The sequence below is a fragment of the Opisthocomus hoazin genome, chromosome 39 (assembly GCF_030867145.1).
Source record: "Opisthocomus hoazin isolate bOpiHoa1 chromosome 39, bOpiHoa1.hap1, whole genome shotgun sequence".
NCBI classification, from domain to species: Eukaryota; Metazoa; Chordata; class Aves; order Opisthocomiformes; family Opisthocomidae; genus Opisthocomus; species Opisthocomus hoazin.
The window spans coordinates 1-15,022 of NC_134452.1; the positions used below are offsets into that span (position 1 = coordinate 1).

General features: G+C 62.8%; 2 protein-coding genes across 5 annotated transcripts in view; both read right to left on the reverse strand.

Annotated features, from left to right (window-relative positions):
* Positions 1-2,689: 2,689 nt before the first annotated feature.
* PSMD8 (proteasome 26S subunit, non-ATPase 8) lies at positions 2,690-4,366 on the reverse strand. Its single transcript, XM_075446143.1, has 6 exons — positions 4,300-4,366; positions 4,098-4,200; positions 3,377-3,542; positions 3,196-3,296; positions 3,008-3,119; positions 2,690-2,916 (listed from the first exon to the last, which is right to left on the reverse strand). The coding sequence occupies exons 2-6, from the start codon at positions 4,130-4,132 to the stop codon at positions 2,779-2,781; spliced, it is 552 nt and encodes a 183-aa protein (XP_075302258.1). The 5' UTR covers positions 4,133-4,200; positions 4,300-4,366; the 3' UTR covers positions 2,690-2,778.
* Positions 4,367-7,396: 3,030 nt separating this feature from the next.
* Positions 7,397-15,022, reverse strand: part of LOC142365398 (leucine-rich repeat and fibronectin type III domain-containing protein 1-like protein) — a 29,575-nt gene continuing 21,949 nt past the window's right edge. For 2 of the 4 annotated variants that reach the window (XM_075446147.1, XM_075446146.1), the window contains exons 2-3: positions 10,421-11,815; positions 7,398-8,164 (exon numbers count right to left, since the gene is read on the reverse strand). In XM_075446147.1, coding sequence (XP_075302262.1) covers positions 7,669-8,164; positions 10,421-11,796 — 1,872 coding nt within the window. In that variant the 5' untranslated portion in view covers positions 11,797-11,815 and the 3' untranslated portion in view covers positions 7,398-7,668. Of the gene's footprint in view, positions 8,165-10,420; positions 11,816-15,022 lie in introns of all 4 variants that reach the window. The other 2 variants (XM_075446145.1, XM_075446144.1) reach the window with 2 other exon arrangements.

The following is a 15,022-nucleotide window of genomic DNA, read 5'->3' on the forward strand; positions in this document are numbered from 1 at the left end:
TCCCAGCTCCCCCAGCATCTCCCAGTACCCCCAGTCCCAGCCCCCCCAGTATCTCCCAGTCCCCCCATCCCCAGTACCCCCCACGCAGTTCCCCGCTCCCAGTCCTCCCAGTACGCCCCCAGTACCCCCCTAATACCCCCCAAGTACCCCCCCACAGTTCCCCGCTCCCAGCCCTCCCAGTTCCCTGCTCCCAGCCCTCCCAGTAACCCCCCAGTCCTCCCAGTAACCCCCCCAGTCCTCCTTCCAGTCCTCCCAGTACCCCCCCCCCGCAGTTCCCCACTCCCAGCCCTCCCAGTACCCCCCCAGCCCTCCCAGTCCCCTCCCAGTGCTCCCAGTACCCCCCCCAGCCCTCCCAGTCCCCTCCCAGTGCTCCCAGTACCCCCCCCAGCCCTCCCAGTACCCCCCCCAGTGCTCCCAGTCCCCCTCCCAGTGCTCCCAGTCCCCCCTCACCGTCCGCAGGAACTGGACATCGTCCTCGCCGTCGGCCTCGGCCATGGCTGGGGGGGGGTCGGTGGGTGCGGGGGGGGGGGGGGGGTCGGTGGGTGCGGGGGTCCGGTGGGTGCCGGCGCGCGGGTGGGTGCTCCGCGTGTCCCCCCCCGCCGCGCGCTCCGCCGCCTCCCGGGGCCGCTGGCCCCGCCCCCGCCGCTACGTCACGGGGTGGGGGGGAAACTGAGGCACCGACCCCAACCCCGCCCCCTCTGCCCCTAATTAACGCCTCGCGCTAATGAGCAGCAGCTGGGGGGGGCGGGGAGCTCCTCTGCCCCCAGCTGGGACCAGTTCCCCTCCCAAACTGGGACCAGGATCTGCCCCCCAGCTGGGACCAGTTCCCCTCCCAAACTGGGACCAGTCTGGCCCCCCAACTGGGACCAGAATCTTCCAAACTGGGACCAGTTCCCCTCCCAAACTGGGAGCAGTCTCGCCTCCCAGCTGGACACAGGCCCCGCCCCCTCTGCCCCTAATTAACGCCTCGCGCTAATGAGAGGCAGCTGGGGGGGGCGGGAGCTCCTCTGCCCCCAGCTGGGACCAGTTCCCCTCCCAAACTGGGACAAGTCCTGCCCCTCAACTGGGACCAGTTTTGTCCCCAGCTGGGTCCAATTCCTCTCCTAAACTGGGACCAGTTCCCCTCCCAAACTGGGACCAGTCTCGCCCCCCAACTGGGACCAGGCTGTGCCCCCCAGTCCCCCAACTAGGACCAGTCTCCGTCCCCAACTGGGGTCAGACCATGGCGGGACCGGGTCGAGGGTCACAGCCCCAACTGGGAGACCAAACTGGGACCCGGCACCGTGAACTGGGACCCCAGCCCCAACTGGGAGACCAAACTGGGACCCGGCACCCTGAATGGGGAATCCCCCCAGTACCGGCCACCATCCTGGCACCCGTGGCCACCATCCAGAAGCCCCTGGCCACCACCCGTGAACCCATGGCCACCATTTGGGACCCCGTGGCCACCATCCAGAACCCCATGGCCACCACTCATGACACTGTGGCCACCATCTGGCACCCCGTGGCCACCATCCAAGCCCCTGTGGCTCCCACCCATGACACTGTGGCCATCACACACCACCCTGTGGCCACCACTTGGGATCCCGTGGCCACCATCCTGCACTGCATGGCCACCACTCGCAACCCCTTGGCTACCACCTGGGACCCTGTGGCCACCACCCATGACACCATGGCCATCACCCATCACCTTGTGGCCACCACCCATGACACCATGGCCACCATCCAGGCCCCTGTGGCTACCACCCATGACACTGTGGCCACCACTTGGGAAACCGTGGCCACCATCCAGAACCCTGTGGCCACCACTCGCAATCCCTTGGCCACCACCCGGGACCCCATGGCCACCATCCAGAAGCCCCTGGCCACCACCCGTGAACCCGTGGCCACCATCCAGGCCCCTGTGGCCACCACTTGGGACCCCGTGGCTCCCACCCATGACACTGTGGCCACCACCCATCACCCTGTGGCCACCATGTGGGACCCTGTGGCCACCATGTGGGACCCTGTGGCTCCCACCCATCACCCTGTGGCCACTACCCATCACCCTGTGGCCACCACTTGGGACCTCGTGGCCACCATCCAGAACCCCATGGCCACCATCCTGCACCCCGTGGCCACTATCTAGGCCCCTGTGGCCACCACTTGGCACCCCCGTGGCCATGACCTGGCACCCCGTGGCCACCACCCATGACACCGTGGCCATCACCCATCACCTTGTGGCCACCACCTGAGACCCAGTGGGCACCACCCAGCACCACGTGGCCACCACCTGGCACCCCCTGGCCACCACCTGTGACCCTGTGGCCACCACCCAGGCCCCTGTGCCCACCACTTGGCAGCCCGTGGCCATGAGCTGGCACCCTGTGGCCACCACCCGGGACCCTGTGGCCACCCCCCAGGACCCCGTGGCCACCCCCCCCGCGAGCCCCCCCCGCGAGCCCCCCCCAGCACGGGCTGTGAGAAGAACCCATCGCTTTATTGAAGGCGGCGGGGGGGGGGCACGGGGCCGTGCTCCCCCCAGGGATCCACCCAAAACTGGGCGGACTGGGGGGGGCGGGGGGGGGTCCCTATGCCCCCCCCGCCCCCCCCCCCACAACCACAACCGCCGCGACCCCCCTCAGACCCTCCAACCCCCCCCCCAAAACCAGCGGCGAGGAGTGGGAAAGGGGAAAGAGGAAAGGGGTGGGGGGGGAAGGTTTGGGGGGCGGTTTCGGGGGTCCGGGGGGGGAGTTTCTTTTTTGGGGGGGGTTGTTTGCTTTTGGGGCCCCCCCGCCCCTAGACGATCATCTCGAGCTGCCGCGCGTACTCGATGACCTGCTTGGCCAGCTCGGTGGACGGGATGGTCGCGTCCTCCGCCTTCTGCTGCCGGCTGCTGAACCCGTAGTAGCCGTCGGCGCCCAGCACCCAGCCACGCTGCGAGGGGCGGGGGGGGGACACACGATTTTTGGGGTGCCCCCCAGCTTTTGGGGACCCCCCCGGGGTGAAACCCCCCCCCCCGGGGTACCTTCTTGGCGTAGTCGGTCATCTTCTTGGCGGCGGTGAAGAAGAGGATGCGGGTGGCCTCGGCGAAGAGGATCTTCTCGTAGGCCTTCTCGATGCAGCCGGCGATCTCGTCGCTGCGGGGGGGTCGGGGGGGTTACGGGGGGGTTTTGGGGTGCGGGGGGGGGGTTTGGGGTGCGGGGGGGTCCCCACCGGATGGTGTCCAGCAGGATGTCGATGAAGAAGGTGTAGCTCTCTGCCGGGATGTTGCCCTTGGCCAGGAAGACCTTGTTGTAGCTGCCCTCCATCAGGTACTGCGTGAGACGGAGAGGGGGGGTCGCACCCCGAACCCCCCCCGAACCCCCCCGCACCCCAGACCTTTGGGGGGGGGCACCTGCTCGAGGGAGACGGGGTGCCGGATGTAGACGTTGCTCTGGATCTCGCGGGCCGGCAGCCGCTCCAGCTCGGTGTGGAACTCGGCCACGCGGTTCTGCGAGAGCAGGAACAGCAGGTTCAGGCCCAGCAGCTGCTGCTGGCAGGCGGAGTCGGGGAGCTGCTCCCTGGGGGGGAAGGGGGGGTCGGGGGGGGGGCATAGACCCCCAGCCCCCCCCGAGGGCCCGGCCACCCCCAAGTCCCCAGACCACCCCCCAAGAACCCTGCCCATCCCCAGGACCTTCCCCCGAGACCCCAGTCCCCCTTCCCCAGACCCCCTCCCCTTCCCCAGACCCCCCCCCAGCCCCCACTCCCCATCCCCAGTCCCCCTACCCCATCCCCAGACCCCCCCCAGCCCCCACCCCCAGTCCCCCTTCCCCATCCCCAGGACCCGCCCCCTCACCCCCAGCCCCCAGCCCCAGCCCCCCCCTCGAGCCCCCAGACCCCCCCTCAGCCCCCAGCTCCCCCTTGAGCCCCCAGACCCCATCCCCAGTCCCCTCCCCATCCCCAGGACCTCCCCCAAGCCCCCAGCCCCCCCCCCCAGCCCCCCTCGAGCCCCCAGTCCCCCTTCCCCATCCCCAGCCCCCCCCTGAGCCCCAGCCCCCATCCCCAGGACCCCCCCCCCGAGCCCCCAGCCCCCATCCCCAGCCCCCCCCCCGACCCCCCCCAGGACCCCTCCTCACTTGTAGTCGAAGTAGTAGCACTTGAGCTGGGCCATGTAGCGCTCGAAGGAGGGGATGTCCTTCTTCAGGATGCTCCACTGCGCCCCGATCTCCAGGATGTCCCCTGGGGAGGGGGAAGGTGAGGGGGGGGCGCGGGGGGGGGGATGGGGGGTCGTGGGGGGGGTTGGGGTCTCCCCTGCCCCCCCCCGGAGCCGGCACTCACGGGCCAGGACGAGCTGCGGCTTGGTGAGCTTGGTGCCGGTGGTGGGGAGGAAGTTGAGGTCCAGGAGAGCGAGCTGGGGGGGGGGACACACGGAGGGTGGGGGTCAGCTCTCCTCAGCCCTGCCCCCCCCCCCAATCCCCCCTCCCCGATCCCCAGGGACCCCCCTCGTACCTGCCCCCCCCCCCAGGCTCAGAGCTCCCCCTCACCCCCAGGGACCCCCCTTGTACCTGCTCCCCCGCCCAGCCTCAGAGCTCCCCTTCAACCCCAGGGACCCCCCCCAATCCCCAGGGACCCCCCTTCCTTCCCAGCGACCCCCCCCGACACCCAGAGCCCCCCCCTCTCACCCCCAGGGACCCCCCCCCCCGATCCCCAGGCCCCCCCCCTCTCACTCCCAGACCGCCTCCCTTGTCCCCAGTGTCCCCCCCTTCAGCCCCGGACCCCCCCCCCCCCACTCCCAGATCCCCCCTCCCATCCCCAGGACCCCACCCCGAGCCCCCAGACACCCCCCCCCAGGCCCCCAATCCCCAGACCCCCCCGAGCTCCCAGTCCCCCTTCCCCATCCCCAGGACCCCCCCGAGCCCCCAGACCCCCCCGAACCCCCAGACCCCTTCCCCATCCCTAGGACCCCCCCCGAGCCCCCAGACCCCCTTCCCCATCCCCAGACCCCCCCCAGAGCCCCCATTCCCAGAGCCCCCATCCCCAGACCCCCCCCATCCCTCCCCGAGCCCCCAGACCACACCCCAAGAACCCTCCCCATCCCCAGGACCCCCCCCCCCGACCCCCCAGGCCTCCCGCACCTTGAGGCGCCCGAGGGCCTCCCCGCACTTGCTGAGGTTGGGGCTCTTGCGGCCCCACTCGCCCTTCAGCTGCTCGTAGACACTGGCGGCGGCCCGCAGCCCCACCGGGCCCCCCGGGCCCCCCCCCGGGCCCTCCGACCCCGACCCCGGCCCCGCCGCCGCCGCCGCCGCCGCCATCGCCGTGACACTGCGCCGCGCGACACCGCGCCGCCGGGCTTTACGGCCCCCCCGCGCCACCGTGCTTGACGGCCGCCGCTCCCCCCCCCATCCCCGGCGTCGCCGCGGCAACGCCGCCTCGCGGCCAATCGCCGGTCGCGGAGGCGGGGAGGGGGCGGGGCCTCCGCGGCCGGCGGGGGTTGGAGCCACGGGGCGGGGCTGGAGAGCGCGAAGCTCCACTGACGGGCGTGGCCTCCGCGGCCGGCGGAGCAACGGGGCGGGGCGGGGCCTGCCCGCTCCCCAGCCACGGGGAACCGAGCGGCCCAGCGTCTCCCAGTACGACCAGTACGAACAGCTGACGGGGACTGGAGGCCAGCCGTGGCCTGGGGGAGGTGATGCCGCATGCTGCCATGCCGTACCGTGGGCTGATTGCCTGGAGGCTCGTTAGCAAAGCCCGTCACAGGACCTCCCAGTACGAACTGGGACGAGGAGGAGACCCCCAAACCCAGCCAGGAGGGGGGCCGGGGGCGGCGGCGTGGGGCTGGGGGGGGATGCGGAGGTCACCGAGGGGACGCCCTCCCCCATCGCCATGTGACCACACGACGGGGGAATCCCCCCCTCCCCCACGCCACGGGAACTGGGGACAAAGGGGGCGGTGATGGGCGCAGGGCGGTGACCAAGGGGGCTCCATCTCGTAGGGTCGTCGAGTAGTTAACGACCTCCGAGGTCATCGAGGCCATCATCAACCCAACCCCACCATGGCTGCTCAACCAGGTCCCCAAGGGCCACATCTACACGTGTTTTGAACCCCTGCAGGGATGGGGACCCCACCACCACCACCCTGGGCAGCCTGGGCCAAGCCTTGACCACTCCTTCAGTGAAGGAATTTCTCCCAATATCCAACCTGAACCTCCTCTGATGCAACCTGAGGCCGGTTCTTGTCCCATCGCTGGTTCCCTGGGAGAAGAGCCCAGCACCCACCTTGTTACCACCTCCCTTCAGGTGGGTGCTGAGAGCGAGGAGGTCCCCCCTCAGCCTCCTCTTCCCCAGTTCCCTCAGAGAATCCCAGAATCGTTGAATCATCGAATCACGAAGGTTGGAGGAGACCTCCAAGGCCATGGATCCCTCGTACGCTGGCGGTCTACAAGTTTAATCTTGGCTCATTGTCGAAGCCGAGCGCCAACGCGACGCAACCAACCCCACCGAGCGATGGCCGAGGCCACCAGCTCCACACCGGCTTCGTGAGAGCTGCGTCAGGTCCCCAAACCCGGGGCCGCCTCTCTCCGACGGCGTCCCTCGGAGCGGAGGGGACGTCTCGACGTTCTGTAGGACAAGGCGAGGTGACTTGGCCGGACGCGCTCGCGTCGTTCTGCCGGCCTCTTGCGTGGTGCTTCGCACGTCGCTACGGAAAGGAGAGACCGGCAACGAAGCCATCGGCCACAGGACAGCGCGACGCGACGCGGGGCGCGGCGGCTTGAATCCGCGCACCCTCCCTCAACAGATTCCCCAAGAAGAGAGAAAAAACAACAACCCAAAACCAGCACTGGGCTCTCTCCAGTAGCTCCTCATCGTTCTTGAACTGGGGAGCCCAGCACTGGACTCTCCCCAGTAGCTCCTCATCGTTCTTGAACTGGGGAGCCCAGCACTGGACTCTCCCCAGTAGCTCCTCATCGTTCTTGAACTGGGGAGCCCAGAACTGGACTCTCGCCAGTAGCTCCTCATCTCTCTTGAACTGGGGAGCCCAGCACTGGACTCTCTCCAGTAGCTCCTCATCTCTCTTGAACTGGGGAGCCCAGCACTGGACTCTCTCCAGTAGCTCCTCATCTTTCTTGAACTGGGGAGCCCAGAACTGGACTCTCTCCAGTAGCTCCTCATCGTTCTTGAACTGGGGAGCCCAGAACTGGACTCTCTCCAGTAGCTCCTCATCATTCTTGAACTGGGGAGCCCAGCACTGGACACAGCACTGCAGATGGGGCCTCCCCAGGGCAGAGCAGAGGGGGAGGAGAACCTCCCTCGCCCTGCTGCCCACACTCCTCCTCATGCACCCCAGGATCCCGTTGCCCTTCCTGGCAGCCAGGGCATGCTGCTGGCTCATGGTCACCCTGTCGTCCCCCAGCACTCCCAGTCCCTCCCCGCAGAGCTGCTCCCAGCAGGTCCCCCCCAGCCTGTACTGGTGCCTGGGGTTGTTCCTCCCCAGGGGCAGGACCCTTGTTGAGCTACAAAAGAACCTGTAAAAAAAAAAATCTTGTAAATCACACACCGATATTTAATATATTGAAAGAAAATAGTTAAGAATGCGGGAACTGTGTACAGATTAAAAAAATATTTCTTTAAACCATCTGGTCTTAAAAATAGACGATAGTGGCGAAACCTCAGACCCAACCGCTCCGAGCCATCCCGCCCCGGCGCGCGGCCGCTACGACGGCGCGTCGGTGGCTGGGAGCGTCGCGCTGGCTGGAGTCACTCTGTCGCAGTCCAAGTCCACGACAGTTTTGCCCCGGACGGCGGAGCCCGCGCTCTCCCGCCTCTCCGCCAGCTTCGAGGTGGACCGAGCCATCGAGCCGCTCTGGCTTCCGTTGGTCTGCGAGCAGACGTTGTTGACCTTCGTGGCTTTGTTTTTGTGGTGGTTGTTGTAGACTTTGTACTTCATGAGGAGGATGAAGATGAAGACGAGGACGGAAGCCACGATGATGCCCCCGATGATGATGATCATGGTTCCTCCGAGAAACTGGGCGTGAAGCGACCGGCACTGTTTGTATTCCTCCTGCGTCGTGAACCGCACGCAGCCGATCGCCCTGGTTGCGGTCAAAGACGTCAACCCGTCGTCGTAGACGGCGAGAACGCAGAGGTCGTACTCGCGGCCTGCAACCAGATCAGTCAAGAAGAAGGATTTACTACCGGCTGGAATCATCCTGGAAGAGAAAATGAGCACAGTCAGCATCCGCGCTGACCCAGCCTCCGGAGACCTCTGCTGCCTCGCTGGGAGGGACCTGTGGGGCACCGGGGGAGCGTGGCCACCGGAGCGAGCAGCAGCAAGCCCTCGGTGGGGATGGAGGACGCAGAGCTGGGCAATGACAACATCATCTCTACCTTGGCCGTCTCAGACTAACACGGGCTGGAAAGCACACGCTCACCCCCGGCCAGAGGAGAAGCCACGCCTGATCTGCTGCTTTGATCTGCGTTATCTCGAATTTCCACAGAAATTTCCGCTCCACCACTGAGATGGAGTTCCTCGCCTTGGTGCAACCCCACCACTGATATTGACTTCTTCGCCTTGGTGCAACCCCACTACTGAGATGGAGTTTCTCACCTCGGTGCAACCCCATCGGTGAGATGGAGTTCCTCGCCTCGGTGCAACCCCACCATTGAGTCTTCTCCAGGCCACAAAGGTGGTGGAGAAGACTAATCACTTGTCATACTGTCTTCTCCTAGTAATCATCCATGGGACTAAGGACCCTACAGCGCTTAGACCGGAAAGAAAGAAGAGCCACACCTTCACCAGAACGTTCTCCAAACACACGGCTGCTACACCTTGATTTGTAACGGACTTTCTGCGGGTGTGAAGGAACAAACCCTCCCTTGTCGATGCCCGGACGCAGCAGGGGTTGGCAGGGACCTCTGGGGTCACCCAGCCCAGCCCCCTGCCCAAGCAGGGTCACCCAGAGCAGGCTGCACAGCACCGCGTCCAGGCGGGGCTGGAATATCTCCAGAGAAGGAGACTCCACAGCCTCCCTGGGCAGCCTGTTCCAGGGCTCCGTCACCCTCAGAGGGAAGAAGTTCTTCCTCGGGTTCAGCTGGAGCTTCCTCTGCTCCAGTTTGTGCCCGTTGCCCCTTGTCCTGTCGCTGGGCACCACTGGAAAGAGTCTGGCCCCATCCTCCTGACCCCCACCCTGCAGATATTGATCGGCATTTCTAAGGTCCCCTCTCAGCCTTCTCTTCTCCAGGCTGAACAAGCCCAGCTCCCTCAGCCTCTCCTCGCAGGAGAGATGCTCCAGTCCCCTCATCATCCTCGTAGCCCTCTGCTGGACTCTCTCCAGTAGCTCCTCATCTTTCTTGAACTGGGGAGCCCAGAACTGGACTCTCTCCAGTAGCTCCTCATCTTTCTTGAACTGGGGAGCCCAGCACTGGACCCAGCACTGCAGATAGGGCCTCCCCAGGGCAGAGCAAAGGGGAAGGAGAACCTCCCTCGCCCTGCTGCCCACACTCCTCCTGATGCACCCCAGGATCCCATTGGCCTTCTTAGCACCCAGGGCACACTGCTGGCTCGTGGTCACCCTGTCGTCCCCCAGCACTCCCAGTCCCTCTCCGCAGAGCTGCTCTCCAGCAGGTCCACACCACAACCAGTGACGTCGCATCACAAAAACCATCCCCGCTCCATCTAGAGGAACCGTCGTCCTCATGACGCGCGCGGCCAGGAGATGTTAAACCCGACCCAAACGCTCGCTCCCGTTTTGAAGTCGTTGTGTCCCTCCCACCCCCGTCAGCCACACGCAAAAGGCCATCAATGAAACCCAACGGCAGAGAACCAGGAGCTCCACCACCCCCACGCGGAGGAGCAGCCGTGAGCTCCATCTCCACGCTCCCTGCGGAGGCTCAATATCAAATCGTTCTTCCCCAGTAAATTCTGCCAAACGCGCGCCTGATCTGCACCCAACGCACAACCCAAAGCTTCATCCCCGCGACGCAGACGGGGAAAGGGTGGACGCGGGCTGGGGGTCCGGCGCGACGCGGTGACGCCGCGGCCGTACGGGCAGGACGCTGCTTTGGGCATCTCGCGACTTGGGTTTTGGTTTTTTTTTCAGTCTCTTCCCCATATTTTAAAGTAAAATAATTGCACTTAATCAGCGTAAAATGTAACTAAAACCTCCATCTCACTTTCCGTGAATGTGAACAACTGAGGTGTTGCTCGTCAGCTTCGTTAAACCGGACTACGAGACTTAATTACATTAATTAGAGCTTGGAGCTCCCCGAGAGGCAGCATGGGAGCGGCTGCGTGGTTGGCTTTCACGGCGTCGCTCCTCAGCGACGCGGGTTTAACAAGCAAAGCCCGAGGTGGCCGTTGTCTCCTCGGCCCCTCGTTAGGAGCTGGCGGGCCAGCTCTCGTTAGCCGGACCGCGCCATCCTCTCCTCCGCGCGTCCCGGGAGCCGGGGGCTGCGAGCGGGGTTACCTGTAGACCAGCACGTCGTCGGCGGAGCTGTTGTACTGGATCTGGTAGGTCCGAATGCCGGGGAGGTGATGCTGCGGCGGCCACCGGATCAGAGCGGACGACGACGTCAGCTCGGCCACCGCCACCGCCTGCTCTTGCTGAGCCTTGGTTTCGTTGGGGAAGCTCGACTTGGCGGAGATGAGAATGTCGGAGGGGCCGGGCTCCGCGTCCTTCTCACAGCTGGTGCTGTTGGCGAGGTTGGGGTAGGGGGTAACGAGGAGCTCGACTGGAGCCATCGACTCTCCCGCGGCGTTCGACGCGATGCAGGTGAACGTGCCCTTGTCAGCCAAGGAAGTCACCAAGATATCCAGAGTGCCATTGGCGTAGGAAATTGTCCGGGACGTGTTGGAGACCAGCTTCCCATCGGGCGAGATCCAGCGGACGTAGGGATCTGGGTCGCCGACGGCTTTGCACTTCAAAGAGACGCTCTGGCCTTCCGTCGCGGCCAGCTTCGGGGTTCGGTGCGTTATCATCGGGGGTTCGCAGACGAACTCCTCCTCTTTGATCGACCAGAAGTACTTGCCCATCAGTTCCGGCGGGGAGGCGCAGGTCTCCAGGTCGTCCTCCCTGGTGAGACGCCTCAGCCACACCAGCTCGCAGTTGCAGTGCAAGGGGTTCCCGCCAAAGCTCAGCACCAGGGACGACAGCGGGGACCCCTTGGACTTGGCGTACACCGGGATTCTGGAGAACAGAGGGTCAGGAGGGATCTTCTTCAGCTTATTGGAGGTCATGTCTAGGCGGGCAAGCTTGTGGAGGTTGGAGAAGATTCCCTCCGGCACGAACTCAATGAGGTTGTGGTCCAGACTGACCGTGTTGACGTTGGAAAGCTTGGCGATGGTCTCCCAAGGGACGTCGACAAGATTGTTGTAGGACAGATCCAGGTCTTCGATGGTCTCAATAAAGTCATCCAACGACCCGGGAGAGATATAGTTTAATTGGTTGTTGCTGAGTATTAAGTGCCGGAGGTTAATTAACCCTTTGAAGTGGTCTTCGTTGATGTAGGTCAGTCTGTTGCTGTCCAAGTGTAAGGCGTGGAGGCCTTTCAGGTCAAAAAATGCGTAAGGCATGATTTGACTGATTGTGTTCCTCGACAGCGTCAAGTGAATTAGGTTCGTCATGTTGGCAAAATCCTTCCTCCTAAGCGTGGTGATGAAGTTGTCCATCAACCGCAGCTCCGCCGTCCTCCTGTCCAGGCTGGGGGGCACGAAGAGAAGCCCCGTCTTCGTACAGAGGATGGTGAAGGACGGAGACAGGTTTTGGCACATGCATCGCCTGGGGCACATCATGGCCTTCACTGCTGTGCTAATGACCAGTAGGTAGACAACCAGCCTTTCCATCGTAAGGAAAACAACAGGCCTAGAGTGGAGGAGGAGAAAGAAAAGAAGACATTCACGTAAATATATTTTAATCCGGCATGAGAAATCGGTTGACAGTGAAGTTCTCACCACAAGTCCACCTAAAACAAAAGCACCATCTGAGACCACAATGAAATGAACATCAACCAGGACGTTTTTAGAGCGAAGAGCTTCCAGTTGTGTGCCGGTTTGGCCCCGCTCTCCTCCCGACGGCAACGCAGGAGGTCGGCTGAGGCCACAGCCCATCGCCGGTCGCCGCCCTGGGACGCGCCGAGCTGCCTGGTGGGACCTTGATGGGTGGGACAAAGCGAGGCGTGAAGCCGGCACTTGGCGAGAGGAGTACGGGGGAGGCGAAGCAAATAAATATACAGGATTTTTTTGACGTCAAAGTACCATCTACGTAGCTTCCTCGACGCAGATCACAGACTGGTCGGGGTTGGGAGGGACCTCTGGGGTCACCCAGCCCAACCCCCTGCCCACGCAGGGTCACCCAGAGCAGGCTGCACAGCACCGCGGCCAGGGGGGCTGGAATATCTCCAGAGAAGGAGACTCCACAGCCTCCCTGGGCAGCCTGGGCCAGGGCTCCGTCAAATATTGCAGACGGCATCGCGCCGTTGAAACGCAAACTGAAGAAAAACCACCACCAAAACCCACCGCACGCACTCCGAGGATTTCTCCCCACGAAACGCTACGTTCTGAAACCGCCTCTGCGGCTTTGCCCGTTCTTGCGATCGTTACAGGCCATTAACTCGCACCAACCGGACCACAGTCGTTACGTGACCTGATGTTGTTTGGAAATAGATTCAGCTGCAACGTGAAGTGAACCGCCTGGAACGATCGGTAGAAGATTGACACCGTAAACCACACCGTGACAGACCGAGCAAGGAACTACACAAAGGGTTGACCCTACTTGCAAGCTCCTTCCACGGCATTAAAAATCCTGGAGAGTCACGTTTTGCATCATGATCTGTAGAAGATTGACACCGTAAACCGTACTGTGACAGACTGGGCAAGGAACTACAAAAAGGGGTGACCCTACTGGCGGGTTGACCCTACTTGCAGGTTGACCTTACTTTCAGGTTGACCCTACTTTCAGGTTGACCCTACTTTCAGGTTGACCCTACTTTCAGGTTGACCCAACCGACGCGTTGACCCTACTGGCAAGCTCCTTCCGCAGCATTAAAAAACCCAGAGAGTCACGTTTTGCATCATGATCTGTAGAAGATTGACACCGTAAACCGTACTGTGACAGACTGGGCAAGGAACTACAAATAGGGGTGACCCTACTGGCGGGTTGACCTTACTTGCAGGTTGACCCTACTGGCGGGTTGACCTTACTTTCAAGTTGACCCTACTGGCACGTTGACCCTACTTGCAAGCTCCTTCCATGGCATTAAAGATCCCGGAGAGTCACGTTTTTCATCATGATCTGTAGAAGATTGACACCATAAACCATACTGTGAAAGACTGAGCAAGGAGCTACAAAGAGTTGACCCTACCTGCAGGTTGACCCTACCTGCAAGATCCTTCCACGGCATTAAAAATCCCGGAGCGCCACGTTTTGCGTCACAGACACGATGATTGCTGCTGTAAAGAGAAGAACATCTTCTCCCAGTGCCATCAGCTGCCTCTACTTGGCAAGCGTTCCTCAACATCCTCCTAAAATGTCAGCGCGGCGTCCGTCCCACGTGAAACATGGCCTCGGACAGAGCCGTCAGCAGGCAAAGCCGGCCTGGGAACCCGCCGAGATGAACAGAAGGACCGGCTGCAGGAGATGCTGCCGACGGCTTGGGCTGGAGCGCTCTTCGCTTTGAGTCACGGTTGACTCAGCGTCGGACTGGTGGGTTGATGGTTGGACTTGATGATCATGGAGGTCTTTTCCAACCTTCATGATGTGATGACGCGATGACGATGGTGATACTGGGTGTCACGGCGCTGCCTGCTTAACAAGAACTCGTTGTGCACCAGCTCTTCTCTCCCGCGTGACTGGAAGAGGGAAGAGTGGGGGCTTTTGTGAAGCGAAACACCAAGCAGCAGTAGGTGGACACTTCATTATTCGGCATTTGCTACGAGAAGATGCTCAACGCTGAGCGCTCCTAGCTCTGCTCTTCCCACCCCTTAACCAGCCCAAAGCGCTCTGCAGCTGATGACAGCTAACGACGCTCCTAACGAGCCTGCCAGACGGTAATTTCGTTACCAATCCCATGCCACCGCCGCTCCCACCACTCAAAGCCTAGCAGGCAGGAAACCGCGCGCACGGTCCACACGCCAGCAGGTCTGTCATTACCCTGACGAAGAAATGATGGTGTTTGTAGACAGGGCGTTGACAGAAGAACAATATCCAGATGAAAATCACCCTTGGTTCAACGCGAAGAAAGCGGCTTGTGCAGAAAAATACATCTCAATCTTCTACGGAAATATTTAATCCCTCCCAAACTTCCCTTCTCCCCAGCAACCGTCGTTAGCGCGGCGACGAGCAGCCACCGAGCGGTGGAGTCCAGCGCAGCCGTCAGAGAGCTGATCGCTCTCCTCCTCCCCAGCTCCGTGCCAGAGGGCTGAGATCAATGCAACATCACGATACATTTTTAATTTCCTTTTTTCTTTATGCAATTCCTTCTGTCTTCGCGCGGCGTGAAATAAACCATCACCCCTACCCCAAAACGCCGTGGGTGGCCAAAATTTAATCCTGAAGCAAATGAAGCTGCTTTGAACTGTTCCAGCAAGCCTTTAAATAGAGATCGTTGCTCATAAGGCAAGAAAGTCCTCGCCACACTCGAAGCACAATTTGCATTCGAGGAATTAACGGGAACTTCCAGCTCGGTTTGGTTTGAACGTGTTCGAGCAACGCGTTCGCTGCTGGCCCTGGCCAACATAGGCTTGAGAAGAACCGGTCCACGGGGCCGGCTCTCCCGAGCGCTCAACCAGCAAAGCTGCGCCGCAGATACAGAACTCCCGCGGCGAGAAAGGACCTGCGGAGCAGCGACTCGACCCAAACTGATGACACATTAGTGCGAGAAACCCATCGAGACGACCACCACGCGCTTCAGCCGCCCGTAGAAACCCAAAACCCCCAGGAAGGAGGTGGGCGTGCGCCCACGCGGTGGGCTGCGCGGGTTCTGTTCCCGCCGACGCCGCGCTCGTCGCCAGCCGGAGAGAGACGAGACGCCGATGCGCCGCCTCCGACGGGCGAAGAGGATGCCAGAAGTTC

Coding starts and splice junctions, on each gene's coding strand:
- PSMD8 (XM_075446143.1), bottom strand. CDS start 4,132: ATGGCCCAGCTCAAGTGCTACTACTTCGACTACAA. Junction 3,120..3,195: donor ATCCTGCTGGACACCATCCG/GTGGGGACCCCC, acceptor ACCCCCCCGCAG/CGACGAGATCGCCGGCTGCA. Junction 2,917..3,007: donor TGACCGACTACGCCAAGAAG/GTACCCCGGGGG, acceptor CGCCCCTCGCAG/CGTGGCTGGGTGCTGGGCGC.